The sequence below is a fragment of the Electrona antarctica genome (assembly GCF_951216825.1).
Source record: "Electrona antarctica genome assembly, chromosome: 18".
Lineage (NCBI taxonomy): Eukaryota > Metazoa > Chordata > Actinopteri > Myctophiformes > Myctophidae > Electrona > Electrona antarctica.
This window is the reverse complement of record NC_136799.1, coordinates 29,356,880-29,377,086: the sequence shown is the minus strand read 5'-3', so window position 1 is coordinate 29,377,086 and position 20,207 is coordinate 29,356,880. Positions and strand designations below refer to the sequence as shown.

Sequence of the window (20,207 nt, the reverse complement as noted above, 5' to 3'; positions counted from 1 at the left end):
TTGGTGTGTGAACCAAACGTTAACCCACTCGGCAAACCCCTGTTGTGAGAATTGAGTCCTGACGTCGCTCAGTACTGGAACATTGGATGTGATTCGGTCAGGTTTTTTGATGAGGTTGAAGATCCCTGGAGACCAGTATTCCTGGTAACCAGAACCCTGGAGACCCAGTAACCCTGGAGATCCAGTTGATGGCGAGCTACCCAGTTGATGATTCCAGGACCAGATCTGCATCAACCACGTTCTCAAACAGCAGACGGACGGTCTGTTGATGGTAGGATTGTGCCAGTCACCCGACTGGTGCTGAATTCGAACGCGTGATTAAGAGTGCACTCCAACGAACTGAATTGATCACATAGACCCGGTCTGTGTGAAACTCTGGATCAGAGTCAGACTAGATCAGTCTGATTCCAACGAACTATTCACTGACTAATCGAGTGATTATTACAAACACTTGACTTGACTTTGGACCCAATACTGACAGAGTACAGAGCTCTAAAAAGTGACGACTTCACTTAAAGACATTTCTTTTTCTATTTTTATTTTGGGGGTTATTGTTTGCCGGCTAATGTACCATTGTTTGTATGTATTTCATGTGCACTATACAGCTGCTAAAATACTAAAAGAGTGCCAAGAGGTTACTCAACAAAAGTTACTGTGTCGTCTGATGTGTCACTGTGGTCATTGTACATCGAACATAACAGCTTTAACGGACCTAGAACAAAGCGTCCACCGTAATACGCAGAGTGGGGTACAGGTGGGGGTTACACAAAGTGGCGAGCTAGCCAGGAGCTAAAATACTGTTGTACAATTACCACAACACATCAGATGTATATGTTTTCATGTACTTTATGAGCATTGGTCATTACGAGTGAACTTAACAAAACGAAAATGGATATGGATGTAATTGAGAAAGAAAGTGTCAAGGTTCCAAATTCAGTACTCATCACAGGTATGTCCAATACAACTGTAGATGAGGAGATATTTGACTACCTGAAACAGTTTGGGGCCATTGAGAGAAAAATAGAAATTCCACGTGCGCCAGAAAATATAATTTTAGAATTTAAATCTGGTGCTACTGTTGAATCTTTACCTTTACCAATGCACAGAACCAGTGAAGCAGACCCTGCAATCGTACACCATGTTGATGCACTAGCCAGGGTATATTCCATTGACAAGGGCTCAGTCTTAACAGGCAAGTTTTTGTCTGACCTCAAAAACATGGCTAAGATTAGTGGCAAGTCCTTTGAACAAATTTTGCAAGACGAGTTAGCTAGGATAACCGATGCTGTTGGAGAACCAAACAAGGAAGTGTCTGGTGGAACTGAGGAAAACGCAGCTGATAGTTCATTAAATCTCAGTCCAAGTGTAGCTGTTAATGTCACACCAGCTAGAGTAGCATCAGAACCCATTCCAAAGCTTTCGTCCGAGCAAATAATTCCACCCGAAGTACAACGTCTAGTTGTAGAACACATTGTAAAGACTACAGATTCCTCAGCACAGAGCCATTCAACCGCAAGGTTGCGTTCTTTCTCGGGCAAGGTACCATGTCCCAATTTCGAAGTAGACTATGAAACCTGGAGAGATAGTGTTGAATTCTACATAGCAGACCCCACAATCTCTGAAAGACAGTTAGTGAGGAAAATTGTTGACAGTTTATCATCCCCAGCTGTCAGTGTGGTCAAGTCATTAGGCCCACACTCAACGTCGAGAGCTTATTTAGAATTACTTGACTCCGCCTATGCTACAGTTGAAGACGGCGATGAGTTATTTGCAAAGTTCCTCAGCCTGAACCAAAATTCTAACTCTGGAGAGAAAGCATCAAACTACCTTCAGAGGCTACAGACTGTTCTTAACAAAGCTGTACAAATGAAAGCCATCGCAGCCAGTGATGCAGATACGCAGCTCTTGAAACAGTTCTGCAGAGGATGCTGGGAGAATGACCTTATCAACAAACTTCAACTGGAGCGTAAGACGAAAAACCCTCCTACCTTCTCTGAATTCTTAATGCTCTTGCGCACTGAGGAGGATAAGCAGGCAGCCAAAGACACCAGAATGAAGCGACATTTAGGTTTCACCAAAACCAAAGCTCAATCTCAAGCTCATAATGTTAGCTTCCCTGATAATGATGATGGTGAGTCACATTCACCCGCTGTAGTCAGCAAACCACCTCCAGAACTAAAGCAAATCCAGAAGCAGCTTGTCGCTCTTCAAACACAGATTGCGACTCTCATGCTACACAATGAAGGGAAATCTGATCAGAACAAAGGAGCAAAGAAAAAGTATAAACCATCCAGTGAAAAGGAAGAACCACTCAGTGTGAAGCAGCCACCAGTCAAACCTGTCTATGCAGCTAAACGACCAAAACCGTGGTACTGCTTCCAATGTGGTGAGGACGGACACATCAAGATCACTTGCAGCAATCCTCCTGATCCTGCACTAGTGAATGCAAAGAGACAAGAGCTGAAAGCAAAACAAGAAGCTTGGGAGAAAAATAACACAGACCCTTTAAACGACTAACTGTTCCTATTGCGGGGCAAATGGGAACAGATCAGTGCGAAAGTCCCAAAACTGAGACTGTACACAAAACCAGAGCATCACTAAAAGAACACAGAACTACACCAACAAGAATAATCCCCAAAGGTTTAGTAGGCAGCAAGACTGCAGCTAACATTAAAGTTAATGGCATCGACTGCAACTCATTACTTGATACCGGTTCACAGGTCACTACTGTGTCCCAGTCCTTCTATAACTTGCACTTATCAGACCAAACTATGCACCCAGTGAACAAAATACTAGAAGTAGAAGGAGCCACTGGTGATTTAGTGCCCTATGCAGGTTGTGTACAGTTGAATATCCAATTCCCCAAAGAGTTCATTGCTTCTGAACCTCAAGTTGAAACCCTTGCTTTAGTAGTGCCAGACGTTCGTTCCAACAGCGACATGCCAGTACTGATTGGAACTAACACTCTAGACACACTCTACGAACAGTACTATGACTCTATACCTTCAGTTAATCCCTACTGCGGTTATCAACAAGTACTGCAGATCTTACAGTTCAGACACAAGCAACAAGATGGTCAGCTCGGATTTGTCAAGCTGCGAGGCAGTGAGCCAGATGTCATCCCTGCTGGTCAGAAAGTTGTGTTAGAAGGTTTTGTTAATGTCAGTGGCATCAGCAATGAGAAATGGGCATTACTTGAACAACCCACCTTTTCATCCTTACCCGGTGGAATCCTCACTGATCGCTGTCTCATTACCCTTCCAGCTCGTTCACCACACAAGATTCCAGTGGTGTTAAGCAATGAAACCAACCATGATATTGTCCTCCCAACCAACTGTGTTATTGCTAAGCTTAGTGTTCCACAGAAAATCACTGATCCCCAGAGCACTGGTTCACAGGAGAACCAGAAACCTGAAGCTAGTCAGCAACAGCCTGCTAGCCAGACAAACCAACAGAAATGTGACACGAATGAAAGTCTCAAGTTCGATTTTAGAGATTCCCCACTTCCAGAGGAGTGGAAGGCCCAAGTAACTAAAAATCTCAACTCCTACTCTGATGTCTTTTCCCATCATGATCTTGACTTCGGTCATGCGACGAAAGTCAAACACCGAATCCAACTCAAAGATGAGACAACTTTCAAACAGAGACCACGACCTATACACCCTCAAGATTACGATGCTGTAAGACGTCACCTTCAAACTCTTCTAGAGGCTGGAGTTATCCGGGAATCTGAGTCGCCATTTTCATCACCGATAGTCGTTGTCAAAAAGAAGAATGGTGATATTCGGTTATGCGTTGACTACCGGAAATTAAACATTCAAACAATCAAGGACGCATACGCTTTGCCTAACCTTGAAGAGTCGTTCTCTGCACTCAGTGGATCGCAATGGTTCTCGGTGATGGATTTAAAGTCAGGATACTATCAAATAGAGATGGAAGAGAGTGATAAGGCCAAAACAGCATTTGTGTGTCCTCTCGGTTTTTGGGAGTGGAATAGAATGCCGCAAGGGATAACTAACGCACCAAGCACATTCCAGCGCTTAATGGAGAAGTGCATGGGCGATATCAACCTGCGTGAAGTCCTAGTCTTTCTTGATGACATCATCGTCTTTTCAAAAACCTTGGAGGAACATGAGACTCGTTTAGCCAAAGTCCTGAGTCGTTTGAGAGAGAATGGTCTGAAATTGTCTCCAGAGAAGTGTAGTTTCTTCCAAACATCAGTACGCTATCTGGGACATATCGTGTCTCGAAGTGGAGTGGAAACCGATCCCAAGAAGATCGAAGCCTTAAAGACCTGGCCGAAACCTCAGACTTTGAAGGAACTAAGATCGTTTCTAGGTTTTTCTGGATACTATCGTCGGTACGTTGAAGGGTACTCAAAGATTGCAAAGCCCTTAACAAGTCTCACGGTAGGCTATCCACCAACCCGGAAAATGACAAAAGTATCCAAAGATGGTACCAAATACCACAATCCCAAGGAACCCTTCGGAGAAAGATGGACACAAGCATGTCAAAAATCATTTGAGGAAATCATTGAGAAACTAACGTCATCCCCAGTCCTAGGGTTTGCAAATCCTGAGATACCATACATCATCCATACGGATGCAAGTACAACAGGACTGGGAGCGGCATTGTATCAGGAGCAGGATGGAAAGAGTCGGGTTATTGCCTATGCAAGTAGAGGCCTATCAAGAAGTGAAGCACGATACCCAGCCCATAAACTGGAATTCCTAGCCTTAAAATGGGCTGTCAGTGAAAAATTCCATGACTATCTGTATGGGAACACCTTTACTGTAATAACCGACAACAATCCACTCAGATATATACTCACCACTGCTAAGATGGATGCCACCAGCTACCGTTGGTTGGCCAACCTGTCCACTTACACTTTTGACATCAAATACCGTGCCGGTAAGCAGAACCAAGACGCGGATGGTCTATCAAGAAGACCACATGGAGAATTGACCAACGATCTCTTTTCTCAAGACGAAAGCATGAGAATCCATGATTTCACATCACACCACTTAGCTCCTGTGGATGTAGTCAAGGCAACCTGTCAGTATCACATTGTGCTACAAGAAGAGGAACAGTTCCAATCTCCTTGTCTCATAGAGTCATTAGCCATCCATCCGGATGCTATTCCAGCTGCATATGAAGAGGAGGATGGGTCCTCTGACGGCCTTTGCACAGTTCCAAAGTACAGTGAAGCTGAGTTGGCGAGATTACAGCAAGCCGATCCTGTAATCTGTACTATCATTAAATTCCTTGAATCAGGAGAGCCTGTACCTGACAGCTTAAAGCTAGAGCTGCCAGAGATTCCTCTTATGCTCAGAGAGATAAGTCGGCTAGAACTGAAGAATAGCCTGTTATACAGGAAACGACAGTGTGACAACACAACCGTGTACCAACTTGTTCTTCCACGTGTGTTAAGATCGTCTGTACTCACCAGTCTTCACGATGAGATGGGTCATCTCGGAATAGAACGCACTCTCGATTTGGCCAGATCTCGATTTTATTGGCCGAAGATGACATCTGAAGTGGAGTCAAAGATCAAAACCTGTGGGAGATGTGTCAAAAGGAAAAAACAACCAGACAAGGCCGCACCTCTGGTCAATATCAGAGCCAGTCGGCCTATGGAATTAGTCTGTATGGATTTCCTGTCACTAGAGCCGGATAGTCACAACACAAAGGATATCCTGGTCATAACTGACCACTTCACCAAATATGCTGTGGCCATACCGACTAGAGACCAGAAAGCCACCACAGTCGCTCGATGTCTTTGGGAGCAGTATTTCGTTCATTATGGATTCCCAGAACGTCTCCATAGCGATCAGGGGCGTGACTTTGAATCCCTGCTCATCAAAGAACTCTGTGCCTTGGTGGGGATAAAGAAAATCAGAACAAGTCCATACCACCCTCGAGGGAACCCAGTAGAACGGTACAACCGTACGCTACTGAGCATGCTGGGTACTCTACAGGAAAAACAAAAGACGAAGTGGCGTGAATATGTTAAGCCTTTAACTCATGCATACAACTGCACGAAGAACGACGTCACAGGTTTTTCGCCCTACGAGCTCATGTTTGGACGACAGCCTCGACTACCGATTGACATAGCATTTGGATTGCCAGTCAAGGAAGGCTCAGCCACAACTCACACGCAATATGTGAAAAACCTGAAGTCTTACCTGAAAGCAAGTTACCAGCTAGCTACAACAAATGCAAAGAAAGTGGCTGACAAGAACAAACAAAGATTCGACGCGCGAGTGAGAGAATCTACTCTGGAGATAGGAGATAGAGTGCTGGTGCGTAATGTCCGCCTCCGTGGCAAGAATAAACTCGCTGATCGGTGGGAGTCTACTGTTTATGTAGTGCAAAAGAGAGCAGGCGACCTACCAGTCTATACAGTATGTCCTGAAGGTCGAGATGGACCAACACGTACTTTGCACCGAGATCTACTGCTTCCATGCGGATTTCTCTCTGAAATGGAGGAAGAGCCTGTTAAATCAAAGACACCTACTAAGCGTAGGACAAGACAAACCACCCAAATGGATGACAATCATCAGTTCTCGGACGAGGATGAAGATGAAATTCCATTATTCTATCCCTTAGAGATTGAGACACTGTTCTATCCCATAGAAATTGAGACTGAAGCCAGAGAGTCGTCAAAAACCTTCAGTGCGTCTCCATCGGAGGATGTCGCAGCAACTGGAAGGGAGACAAAACACTTACCTGAAATGGAGCAACCAAACTTACCTGAATCCACTGAAGCTGAAGTTCTAAACTCATCTGTGGAAGGAGAAAATTCAAATTTACCTTTGGAAACTGAAACAAATACGGATGAACCTGTGGAGAAAGACAATGATATAATGGACATGGAAAACCAACAAACTGAAACAGACTTACCTGCAACGGAAAGAGAGGAAATAGCCGAAATAGGACAAGAGGAAATGGAAAGTGGAGAAAAGCAAGCAAGAGATGAGAATCTTCTAGTGGAAGAAGAATTACCAGCAGATAATCCTCAGGGAGACTACCAGTCACCTGCAGAAACAACTGAAGATACTGTTATTGAACAAGATCCCATACAATCTGTACGTAGGTCAGAACGTCAGAGAAAGCCTACTGGGAAATTCACTTACCCTCAGTTAGGAAATCCCTTTGTTTCTTTTATTCAAACCGTATTTGATGGTTTCAATAAAGCACTAGTTGAAACCTTTGAAAGCAATATATTGAAGGGAGAACATGAAGGGACTCATGTTAGTTAAGGAGGGGAGGGTGTAACCCAGGTGGAAAACCCAGCTTACAAGCTAAAAGAGTTAACAAGGTTAACCAAGACATTATTTTATTTGTATTGAAATTCAATGTAAGGTATTGTTTTATTTAAAAACATGTACAAAATAACCTACCTCAAACTAATACTACTACAATGGTTTAGTTGTTCATGAGGTATACTTGAAAGCAACACTAGAGGGCAGCACTGCTTTTTACAAGCACACACACACTTGAAAGCATCCCAACAGCGTAGCTGAAAGTGACGTCACCACGTCTACACTTCCTCTTTCACGTTGGCGCGAGTGTTCAGCAGCAGCAGTGAAAAGCTGAGAGAGACTAAGTTCATAAAAAAGTATATAACTAACAGAACAGATACACCAGCTGTGGCTACAGTGTGGTGCTGTATGTTAGTCTTGCCAGGGGAGAATCCTGCAGCCGTTTGGTGTGTGAACCAAACGTTAACCCACTCGGCAAACCCCTGTTGTGAGAATTGAGTCCTGACGTCGCTCAGTACTGGAACATTGGATGTGATTCGGTCAGGTTTTTTGATGAGGTTGAAGATCCCTGGAGACCAGTATTCCTGGTAACCAGAACCCTGGAGACCCAGTAACCCTGGAGATCCAGTTGATGGCGAGCTACCCAGTTGATGATTCCAGGACCAGATCTGCATCAACCACGTTCTCAAACAGCAGACGGACGGTCTGTTGATGGTAGGATTGTGCCAGTCACCCGACTGGTGCTGAATTCGAACGCGTGATTAAGAGTGCACTCCAACGAACTGAATTGATCACATAGACCCGGTCTGTGTGAAACTCTGGATCAGAGTCAGACTAGATCAGTCTGATTCCAACGAACTATTCACTGACTAATCGAGTGATTATTACAAACACTTGACTTGACTTTGGACCCAATACTGACAGAGTACAGAGCTCTAAAAAGTGACGACTTCACTTAAAGACATTTCATTTTCTATTTTTATTTTGGGGTTTATTGTTTGCCGGCTAATGTACCATTGTTTGTATGTATTTCATGTGCACTATACAGCTGCTAAAATACTAAACGAGTGCCAAGAGGTTACTCAACAAAAGTTACTGTGTCGTCTGATGTGTCACTGTGGTCATTGTACATCGAACATAACAGCTTTAACGGACCTAGAACAAAGCGTCCACCGTAATACGCAGAGTGGGGTACAGGTGGGGGTTACATGTGCAAAACCTTTTAAAAGTATACCTTTAATCAGGTAATGTCAATAAAACAAATATAACTTTATAGTAAAATGTTATTTACATAAGGCATGATCTATAATACAAAGAGATACTCATAAGAATTATGAGAAATGCTTTACAATTATTTTCTTTTTTCATAAACAGTGGAGTGGCATCAAATAAAGATACTGGATCTACAGTATGGACAAACAATGGCATGGCAACCTTTGTTCTTTTCTCATTGGCTAAAGACGCACACTTTCCTCTTGAATCTTTTAGTAAGCCTATTTATCATCATCATCAATCAGCGATGGGTCTGGGTCATTAATAAACAAGCCCAACCTTCCTGCTTCCTATGATAAACAACACACAGAACTGAGGTGATTTCATTTGACAGTGATTTGACTCGCCGTGTCCATGCATTGTGAGCTTGAAGGCCATCTATTTTCGGGGAGCTACACCATCGTACGAACTACGAAGGAGCATGAATTAGCCATTATGCTTAACTCATACTCCGTCATATGATGGTGTTGCTCACCATACATAGCCGATCTTCAAGCTCGCAACGCAGCACCGATGTACGATGAAGTATAAATCAGGCTTCAGTGAACCAGCTATTTCACACTGCTTTGAGACATATCTTCAGTTTCTCCATTTCTTTGAGTGACATCACGTAACCTTTTCAGTGGTATGACCAGTCTTGGCTTTAGTTTAGATGTAGAAGTAGTTCTCGGAATCTCCGCCAGCCTCCACCTTTGCCTCTACCTGCTTGTTTATGGAGTCATGCAGAGAGAGACCCAGAGAGAAGTCTAACAATGGAGGCATGTCTGCCACCGGAGAACCCGGGGGGATCTCCAGCAGAACATCGGACGGTACCGCGTCCACCAGCTGCTCCCCGAGGCTCAGTCTGCAGGCAGCCTCCGTCTCCGTTTCTGTTTCCATGGTGACCACTTCAGTCTCCGCCACAACGGCGGTGCTCTCCGCGGGCGCGTCAAGTGCATCATGGCCTGCCTGCGTTTTGGAAGCGCTGAGGTGTGCCATCATCTCGACCTCTTGAACGAGAATCTCGTGGTTCTCCTTCCACTGACGAAACTTAGTAGCTGTCAGATCCGAGTCCTCCAGGACCTTGTTGATTTGCACCAGCTCATTCTCTTTGGCCTACGGAACAGAAACAGCGCTTCTGTTAGCTGTCAGAAAGTTGACAGGCGTGACTCTCCATCCATACTAGTGTCCGTTCATGTTAATGCATATTCATTAGGTTAGTGCCAGTAACCAATCGGAACACCTCTAGCCTTATTTCAAGGTATTGAGTTTAAGACTCAAGATTCTCAAAATAAATTATGTTCTAATGAACATGAGTCCCTAATCCATCTGTGGATTATTCACTTCTTTCAGAAAATAATTAAATACATGTATTAGGAGTGAGTATCACTCCTGTCACTGTCACTCCAGTATCACTCCTGTCATTCAAATTATTGTTTCTTTCTGTTATTTGTTTGCAGCAAACATTCTTATCCAGTATATCCAGGCATCAAAAATTAGAACAGAATGAACACTGATGACCTGAGGACAGCATATCCAGCCCCCACACATATTATAAACACATTTGTCAACTCAGCTATTTATTTATTTTATTTATTTTTTACTTCATCATACTACAGCGTTTTAGAAATTGATTAATCGGTTAAAAAAAATGTATTGATTGATCAGTTTATGGATACATAATGTACTATATAGATATATGTGCTATTTACATCTATACTGTACCTAAATGTAAATGATTTTAGTAATTGATTAATCGGTGATTGATTAATCGGTTAAAAAAAATTAATTGATTGATCAGTTTATGGATACATAATGTACTATATAGATATATGTGCTATTTACATCTATACTGTACCTAAATGTAAATGATTGTATCTGACTGATCATAAAGCAATGGTTATGTTTTGGACTAAAGGTGGGTTTTGGTTCAGATTTACCATGATTCTGTACTTTTATTTTCTTATTTCAATTTAATTATTAGTCACAGTCCTACTTTTGTTTTGATGGAGGAGAAGACACTAGCCCTTGTTTGTCTGTTCATTTCAAATATTCTGAAAGGGAACAGGCGTGTATTATCTGGGCTCCTCTTAGAAGATAGTATAGATAGAGTATAAAGCTGGGTCATGGGTTAATAACAATGCAACTGAATCTGATGTGTTCTAGTGGTGGTGACCTTGAGAGTGCTCTGAAGGACGCGGAGCGTGTGCGCCTTCTCGTTGATGACAGGGTTCTTGTTGCGTCGAATGAAGGACTTCCTGAAGTGATCGCGTGTGAGTGGCTGGTCGTGGCCCATCAGAGAAACTCCTCCTTCCTTTATGTTGTTGAGCACTACGCCCATCTCATCTACCGGGGAGCCTAGACACACAGGCAGTGGTGGGGAAAAAGTACTTGCATTCTTTACTTAAGTAAAAGTAGCAATACTGCAATGTAGCAATGCTCTGTAAGGCCTCACTCAGACCTTTAAAACATTGCTGCATGCTTGTTGTATGAATGTTGTGAGTGTCATGGCCGCCCCAATGCATTTCCAATGGAAGTCACATGGTTTGTAGTCCACAATTTGGACTACAAGCTGTTGTATGGCTTTCGGCTGTGTTTCGACTGCGCCCCTCCCCCTCATACAACACAAATGTTGTGTCAAACCATGTGACTCCCATTGGAAATGCATTGGGGCAAGCTGTGTCACACCCTTTGCATACAACAAGCATACAGCAATCTGTTGTAAAGGTCTGAGTGAGGCCTAAGGCCCGACTCACACCTTTCAATCTAGCATACAACATTGATGCATGCTAGATGTATGAAAGGGTTTGTTTACATCTTGCCCCAATGCATTTCCAATGGAAGTCACATGGTTTGACACAACATTTGTGTTGTACGGCTTTCGGCTGTGTTTCGACTGCCCCCCACCCCCTCATACAACACAAATGTTGTGTCAAACCATGTGACTCCCATTGGAAATGCATTGTGAGCTTGCATCAGTCAATAAGTCTCATACAACAAGCATACATCAATCTGTTGTGCACGTGTGAGTCGGGCCTTACTAAGCGGAAATCCGGAATTCAAAACTGACTTGAGTAAAAGTATTGGTATCAAGATGTACTTAAAGTACCAAAAGTAGAAAGTACTCATTATGCAGAAGGTCCCACACATTTTCAAATTGTATACAAATCATTTGAAAAGAGCAGATCTACAAGCTCAAAATGCATCTCATCAAGACGCAATGTTACTTTACTAGTTCCTAAATTATGAAAGTAACTATAGTTACTAGTTACTTCACTTTACTTTATAAAAAAGAAAAGCATAATAATAAAACTAAAAAATATTTATTTTTTGTGTTCTGTGGCAATTATCATTATGAAATGTAGTGGAACAACACAAAATATACAGTATACACAGTTTACATTTGACCTCTGTGTTATAGAGGCGTTCCACCTTAAGGCTGAGCTCACACCTTTCATGCAATTCTCTGTGCTCGTTGGGTGTTGTGTCATGGCCGCCCAGCGGCCCAATGCATTTCCAATGGAGGTCACATGGTTTGACCCAACATTGTGTTGTGTGAGGGGGAGGGGTGCATTCGCTGCGCCCCTCCCCCTCACACAACACAATGTTGGGTCAAACCATGTGACCTCCATTGGAAATGCATTGGGCCGCTGGGCGGCCATGACACAACACCCAACGAGCACAGAGAATTGCATGAAAGGTGTGAGCTCAGCCTCAGGTGCAAGACCTGCCCAACTCTGTGTCTAGCTGTTGCCAGACTTTGGCAGACAGGCGCGGCCGTTTTCCACTGTCTGCCGGTGTCTTTTCCGGGTTTTTAGACAGCTGGTGGATGGAAATGAAGCTCCACCCATGTGGCAGAATGCCGCTGGGGCAAGCGTTTCCGGGAATCTGGCCGTCGCGGCATTCAGCAGCTTCTTTTCCATCCACCATCTGTCTAAAAATCCGGAAGAGACAGCGTAAAACGGCCGCATCTGTCTGCCCAAGTGTGGAAACACTGTCTGATTGGCTTACCCTGGAATGTTACCCTATGTTGACCAATCATCATTGTTGGAGTAAAAGTATAGAAAATTGGAATTGCTCCAGTAAAGTAAAACTACCTAAAGATTTTACTCAAGTACAGTACTCAAGTAAATGTACTTTGTTACTTTACACAACTGGAGGGGTGGGCGTGCATAGGAAGACGGGGACACAGGAAGATAATAAAGAGGAAAATGAAAAGAGGAGGTTGAAAAAGCAGAGAGAAGACAGTTGCGAAGTATATCGCTTCGGCTGTCTAATCGACAGCTGATTAGACAAATTGCACTCAGGGGAGAGGGTGGCAAAATAGCACGTTGTGATGCTCTAAACACAGGAGATTAAAACATCAGTTAAAGCACCCGCTAGACCCGCTAGATCAGTAGTAGATCGACAGTCTCAAAACACGTCACTTCGTGCAGTGCTGAATCAACCCCCCCCCCCCCAACCAAATCAAAAGGCCCCATGTGATTCACGTGCGCGTCACACAATCAAGAACGACACTTTTTGCGTTCGCACGCCCAGTGAATGAACGAGCGTGCGTTCAGCGCACCGCCAACACTATCGCCAAACACAAAAGACAAAAACACTAGCTGGGTTCCTGTGTTGCATTACATTGAAATCGGTGACCCATGAATACGGTTTCGACGGAAGCAACAGCTGTACCTATTTGAAATAGTCTCGCACAGGGCCCTGCAAGCTGCGAGGGCCCTGTGCGAAACTATTTTCTGAATCACTCTGTGGGGAAAAAACCCACAAAAAGTTAAAATATGGAGATAGGAGGTTTCTGCCCGGGCAACAACATTGTTTGAGACAAATTGCACTCAGAAAATGAATGAATGAAAATGATGAGAGTGCGCCTCCATGTACCTGATCCTTTGCTGCCACCTGTTGCAGGAGTCGGGGAATGCAGCTTCTTCTTCTTCTTCGGTCGCGGCAAAGTGTTGGACTGCACTTTCTGAGGTACAGCACACACGCATGAACAGAGATTACAATCGTGTGTGTGTGTGTGTGTGTGTGTGTGTGTGTGTGTGTGTGTGTGTGTGTGTGTGTGTGTGTGTGTGTGTGTGTGTGTGTGTGTGTGTGTGTGTGTGTGTGTGTGTGTGTGTGTGTGTGTGTGTGTGTGTGTGTGTGTGTGTGTGTGTGTGTGTGTGTGTGTGTGTGTGTGTGTGTGTGTGTGTGTGTGTGCTTTATCTGTGTACAGACCTTGTTCACCCTGCGTGGTGAAGGCGACCCCTCATCTTCTGAATCTGTCTCACTGTAGCATTCTGTTCACAAACAAAAAGGTGAAGATCTATTAACCAATTTCAAACTGGTGGCCCTATTTTAGGCATGTATTTTATAGATTAAATTGTTCTAAAGTGTTTTTAAAAAAAAAGGTTTTGACATATTTTTTTAAATAGCAAAAACAGCAGATCTACAAGCTCATAGTGCATCTCGGTGTGTCTCACTTCACTGAAAGTATATACGACTTAAGTGGTGAAATCAACATAAATATGTTGCAGTATTTTTTTTATCTGAGCAGCAGCAGGTGTAGCCAACTTCTTGTTTATAGCTGAATGGACAGAGGCTAGAGCTGGTTCGCAAAAACATGCATCATAAAGTGGCTTGAATAAAAGTGTTTGCCAAATATTTAACCTGTTATTAAGCATCAAACAAGGATTCAATTCAATGAAAGGAGAATGTATTCTTACCCTCCTCACTGTCAGGTGGGTCTTTGTGGAATTTCTTGTGCTTCTGAATGGCTGTAATCAGACAGCTGACCCATCTGAATAACACAGCATTGACAAACACATTTATGTAACCCGATGGTGTCAGGTGAAAAACACATTTAGTCAGTAGAATAGAATAGATCGGAAGGTATCTTGCACACAACAAAGGCCATAGAGAACACAATTAATTCAGACTAGATATACAGTACGCACATTGTTTACATGTTGAATAATTTAGACATTCATTACATTGATCACTCTGCAGTTCATCCTTGAATTGACACAATGGACGCACACATTCTTAGCAAGTCTCGGGTGTTGGGTGGAAACCTTGTATGTCCAAAACTGTCACTTTTCAGACAACGGACAAAAAGAAGCTGTGTTCCCATGGATCCAATCATTCCAACGTCGTTATGATTTTGTTTATTATTTAAATAAATATAACGCGCTGTGAGCTGGTAGATCGGCTATTTTTGCTACTCTTATGCGACACTCTAGTATGACGAAGTAGGGCATTCACTTGACAGAAAAACTAAAAAAGGAGGATTCTGCCCGACAGCAAGAAAACGCTAGTGTCAGCTACATGTGTGGAGGCTGGATGCATGCATTCTGCTGTATGTCAGCGCAGTTTGTAAACCATTGCCATGGGTTGGACATGAATGGATTCTTATTATTCAGCTTGTATGTAAGCCATTGCCTTGGACATGAATATGGAGCTTGTAAACCATTGCCTTGGACATGAATGGATTCTTATTATTCATACCTTTAAATTTCCTCACATCATTAGTTAGGGAAAATTAGCTTAAATTGTGGCAAATCTGGAAGAAAAATGGTTACCACTAGCTTTCTTCACAGATGTGTTCATAAAGGTGTCTACTATCACAGAAAAGTTTGTTCCAAGCCCTTGGGAAACTTTGTGGGAGCCAATCAAAGTTGGGGTACACGGAGGGCCTAGTATAAATGCAGGACATTATGAGCTTCTGAGGTGTGTAAATAGGTTTCTTTTGGGGTGCTGAATCTGTTCCAGCCATTACCTTTCAGTAAAAATTACTTCCTGGCCATAAAATTGGCTGCTTTTGTATGTCCCAAACATGCGTAATAACTAATATGTCACCTTTGTCACCAAGCTTCCATCCATTCTCCAGTATGTACTGGAGTATGAATGGATGCTGCCAATCTCTGGTCTGGATATAAGTTTGGAGAGAGTGCTGTGCTGCTGCTCCTGTTGTTGGGGGCAGTTTTTCAGTTTTGATACTCCCAGTAGCTGAATCTCCAGTCTCCAAAACTTTTGTGCGATTTCCCATGGAACATGAACTTGAAGAGTTCACAGCTGGCTGTGATGATGTCCTCCTTGTTGGCTTGGATGTCCAAAACTTCCATAGCCCTCTCCACTTCAGTCTTGCAGAACTACTACCGCTACTGGGAGTATCAAACCAGAAAAACTGCCCCCAACAACAGGAGCCGCAGCACAGCACTCTCTCCGAGTTTATATCCAGACCAGAGATTGGCTGCTGCTGCAAAGTCCATCACTGGTTGTATGGATGGAAGCTTGGTGACAAAGGCTATGAGTCTGTACCGTCAATGAACAGACCCCATCACACCAGACTATCTTCTGAAGTTAGTCAGTTGCAACTATGAGGGGGAGTGTACACACTGCATTTCTGCTTGTGGTAACTGCCATGGCAAAATTTGCAAGAACAACAAGCTAGATGACAAGAGCAGTGAGGGAGATGCCAGGGAGTTGGAAGAGTAGAGATAGTTGTATGTTTATTCATATTTGTAATTATTGTTTACAAAAGCATACTTACATTTTAGCACCTTAGTTTTTTATTATGTGTTGATCTTTTATTAATTTCCCCCTTATTTTACCGTTAATTCTTTTTAAAGGTGTGACAAAGTCTTTCTGATTCTGAAAAGAATAAATCAGTTAAATCCATTAAAGATTGTCCATCTACTTCTGTTTCAACAGTTAGTTTCAATTAAGATGCATTTGTGATATATTAATAAAATGCTTTTTATATTTTAATATGCCCCCCACACCAACACACAAACGGAAAAGAAAACAAGAAAATACCATAGACATCCATTGAGATATGCATAAAATGGATTATTAGTTATTATTACACTAGTATGTCTGGGACATACAAAAGCAGGCATGGCCAATTTTATGGCCAGAAGTAATTTTTACTGAAAATGAATGGTTGGAACGGATTCAGCACCCAAAAAAACCCCCCATTTACACACCTCACGAGCCAATTTTAAAATGTCCTGCTGTTAGCCTAGGCCCTCCGTGTACCCCAACTTTGATTGGCTCCCATAAAGTTTCCCAAGGGAGTTGGCTTGGAACATTTTTTTTCTGTGATAGTAGACACCTTTATGAACACATCTGTGAAGAAAGCTAGTGGTTTTCCCAGATTTTCCATAACTTAAGCTAGTTTTCCCTTATTAATTCTAAACTTAAAGCACTGGTTCCCAAACACTGGGTCGGGACCCATTTTTATGGATCAAAATACGGAATAAAAATACCATTTCCTTTTCCTACATTTAATATATTCCTTTAAATAATTTTTAAATTTTTAAAACAAACAAACACATACATCTAAGGAATTCCATAAATACAAATAATTAGGCCTAATGAAAATAGCCGATTTACAAGCTGGCAACACGCTGTGATCTGCTATTTTCACTAGTATGGGTCCCAAGCAAACGTCTAATCTCTTTTTGGGTGTCGACCTGAAAGATTTGAGAACCACTGATCTAAAACAAAGCAGACCATTTTCTGTTCTGCTGCATTAAAACAGGACTAGACCCTGAGGCAGGACACCCCCCCCCCCCCCCCCCCCCCCACACACACACACAGGGCCTAAGCACACTTTAGATTCCATGCGCGGATAGAAGAAGCTGTATTTTACGTCATTTCCGAGTTTTTAGACAGCTGGTGGATGGAAAAGAAGCTCCACCCCCGCGGCTGACTGCCGCGGAGGAGAGCGTTTCCGGGAATCTGTCCGTCGCGGCAGTCAGCCGCGGGGGTGGAGCTTCTTTTACCATCCATCAGCTGTCTAAAAAGCCGAAATGACGTCGGGTGTCAGCTTCCTTTGTCCGTGCCTGTCGGCTCAAATGTGCCCACGGTGACACACACACACACCTGCAACTGTAGTACGGTGAAGTCATCTCTAGGGGGCAGTGCAGACTTGTCTTTGATAAAGATTAATATTGGCAGTGTCTGCAGCAGTGCTGACATGAATTCTATCACTAATGAATAAGTACCCCAAATGGGGGTGGGGGATTTCAATCTTTAGCCTAATAAACCATCAGGCCTTAATCCCTCTTAGGAAATTAATGAGGGTGTCTCAAACACAATCTGCTTTATTTGCATGGGGAATTGGGCCTTAAATTATTGAATATGTTTTGAGAGAAAGATGGGGGGGAGAGAGAGAGAGAGAGATGACAAGTTGACAAAGGCGAGGGGAAAGAAAGACATAGAGAGGGGGATGTTGGCTTTCGGTCCTCTCCCACACTTACTTGCCCATGTCGGTGACATTGTCGGTAGCAAAGAAGAAAGTCTGGAATCTGTCATGAAACATTTTGAACACACTGGTAGGAGAAAGACAGAAAAGAATGAGTACAACACATCCATTAGTATTTGAAAGGAAGTAATTAAACTAATTAAACTACAAACTAAATACTATAATCAAAGCACTGAATCTCGGATTAATTAGTTTTGGCTGTACCATACTGGCAAACCTCATTTGTTAACACATCGATCAGCTAGACAAAAACACATGCACACTCACATCACGTCTTTCATAATGGTATGCTATGAACAGTGGAACAAATTTGTAACGTCATCATTAATCAACTGGCGCCTTTATAAGACAATAGTTTTTTAATTGAAGTGGAAACAAGGTTGTTCTAGGTTGGAAAAAGCACTAACACATTTCTTCTTTTTGCAACATGGCTGTTAGTGTTACAGTCATTTAATGATGTGTCCATTTATGCACTAACAACTAGAAGACTAATTTGTTTAAGTTAAGCAGTACACATTCATATTTAAACGTGTGTTATGCTTGTCACTTGTACATTCCCATTTCCCAGTCACGCAGAAGGTGCACATTCCGTTGTGACTGGAATCTCATGTTTATCTGCACAGGAAGTTCGCCTTATGGGCGAGCAGGCTGTGTAGCTGGGTGATTGGTGCCTGAAGATCTAATTGAGAGGTGCATGTTAATCCTGTTAGCTGATTGATTAGAACATGGGGTGCATCTTGGGTGGATTGCTATTGCACTGTGGTTGGTTGATTAGAAATGGAAGGGTGTTGACTGCATGAGGGAAACAGCTCAGTAGGATTTCTGGTTGCCATGGGGAGAGGTTGACATTGTGCATCTCTTTTAATTTGCTCTGCTGGATTGTTGAGTACTCTTCAGTTGTAAATTTTTGTTGTCCTGGCCTGGATCCAATTAAAATCTTTGTTTGTCTGCAAGCCTGCATCCTGGTCCATTTTTGAAAACGTCCATCGTTTTTTACTGACTACTTTTTTTTTTTTTAACTACTGTTCTACACTCAAAAATAAGTACTACAAGCTCGTAATGGTGAGCGAGTAGATCGTTGTAGTCTTTTTGGCTAATGTTCCCTTCTAGGAAGTGGTAAAACCCTTAAGTCCCATTCACAAGGAAGGAAACTAGAGGCAAGAAGCTGCTTTTAGCTTCCATGTTATCTCTATGCATACCAGCTTTTTATTTTTGAAGCTTGCTTGATACATTTTGACAATGGCTTGCTTGCTTTATTTCTCCCTCTGACTCAACTTTGAAGTAAGCAGACTAGCTTTCAGCTTTTAGAAGCTGCTTCTAGCCAATCAGAGCACAGCATGGTCTGAGAAGCTCAGAGCTTAGCTCATTTCAGCCAGGACCAGAAACCTTCATAGCAGCAGACGGGCAGTAGCAAATTCAATTAATACAAAATAAAAAAACGGCTGTATCTTCTTCTTTTCCTTCAGGGGTCGCCACAATGATCTGCCTCCATCTCACCCTGTCCTCCGCCTCCTCTTCTCTCACACCAACTAACTTCATGTCCTCTTTCACTACATCCATAAATCTTCTCTTTGGTCTTCCTCTAGGCCTCCTGCCTGGCACAGTTCCAACCTCAACATCCTTCTACCAATATACTCACTATCCCTCCTCTGTACGTGTCCAAACCATCTCAGTCTGGCCTCTCTGGCTTTACAGTATCTCCAAAACATCTGACATGCGCTGTCCATCTGATGTACTCATTCCTGATCCTATCCATCCTTGTTACTCCCAGAGAGAACCTCAACATTTTAGTCTCTGCTACCTCCAGCTTTGCTTCCTGTCTTTTCCTCAGTGCGACTGTCTCTAAACCATACAACATAGCTGGTCTCACCACCGTCCTAGTCACCCTGACTCCCCGGTTCTATACAGAATAGCAGCCTGTGACTGCTGAACGTGGACTAAACACACACACCCATAAAAATGAATATTAAAGTTTTATTTCTTTTTTTGGTGAAGAAGGAAGTATGGCGACTGGCGAGCCAGGAGAAAAATACTAGGTAAAAGACACGCACCCATGCTGCCGCGGTGGTAATGGTTATTTATTAATTAAGTAATGAAAGTATGTTGCCCCGGGCGGCTGGAGTAGCCGTCTGGGCACCTTGGCTGGTAATCCAGTCTGGCAGTGTGCCACGGGTTCGACTCCCGATCCCGACGGCCTTTACCGCGTGTCACCCCCCCATCTCGAAAGCCACAAAAAATATATCTTAAAAAAAAAATGTTTTAATTAAAAGCAAACATTCATAATTTCGCGAATGGTACAGAGGCTGGGGGCTAGGAGAGCGGAGGGGTCAAGGGAGCCGGGAAGGGCTTTGCCCCAAGCCGAAAAGGTAACAGCATGAGCCGGAGGGGAGGGGGAGAGTGGGAGACCATTGGACTCCAGACGGCTCTCGTTCGGTTAT

General features: G+C 43.1%; 1 protein-coding gene across 1 annotated transcript in view; it reads right to left on the bottom strand.

Annotated features, from left to right (window-relative positions):
• Positions 1 to 20,207, bottom strand: part of cnksr1 (connector enhancer of kinase suppressor of Ras 1) — a 53,974-nt gene that overhangs the window by 1,561 nt on the left and 32,206 nt on the right. The window contains exons 16-21 of the mRNA XM_079527150.1: positions 17,765 to 17,836; positions 14,225 to 14,298; positions 13,737 to 13,798; positions 13,401 to 13,488; positions 10,693 to 10,874; positions 8,474 to 9,632 (exon numbers count right to left, since the gene is read on the bottom strand). Coding sequence (XP_079383276.1) covers positions 9,186 to 9,632; positions 10,693 to 10,874; positions 13,401 to 13,488; positions 13,737 to 13,798; positions 14,225 to 14,298; positions 17,765 to 17,836 — 925 coding nt within the window. The 3' untranslated portion in view covers positions 8,474 to 9,185. The remainder of the gene's footprint in view (positions 1 to 8,473; positions 9,633 to 10,692; positions 10,875 to 13,400; positions 13,489 to 13,736; positions 13,799 to 14,224; positions 14,299 to 17,764; positions 17,837 to 20,207) is intronic.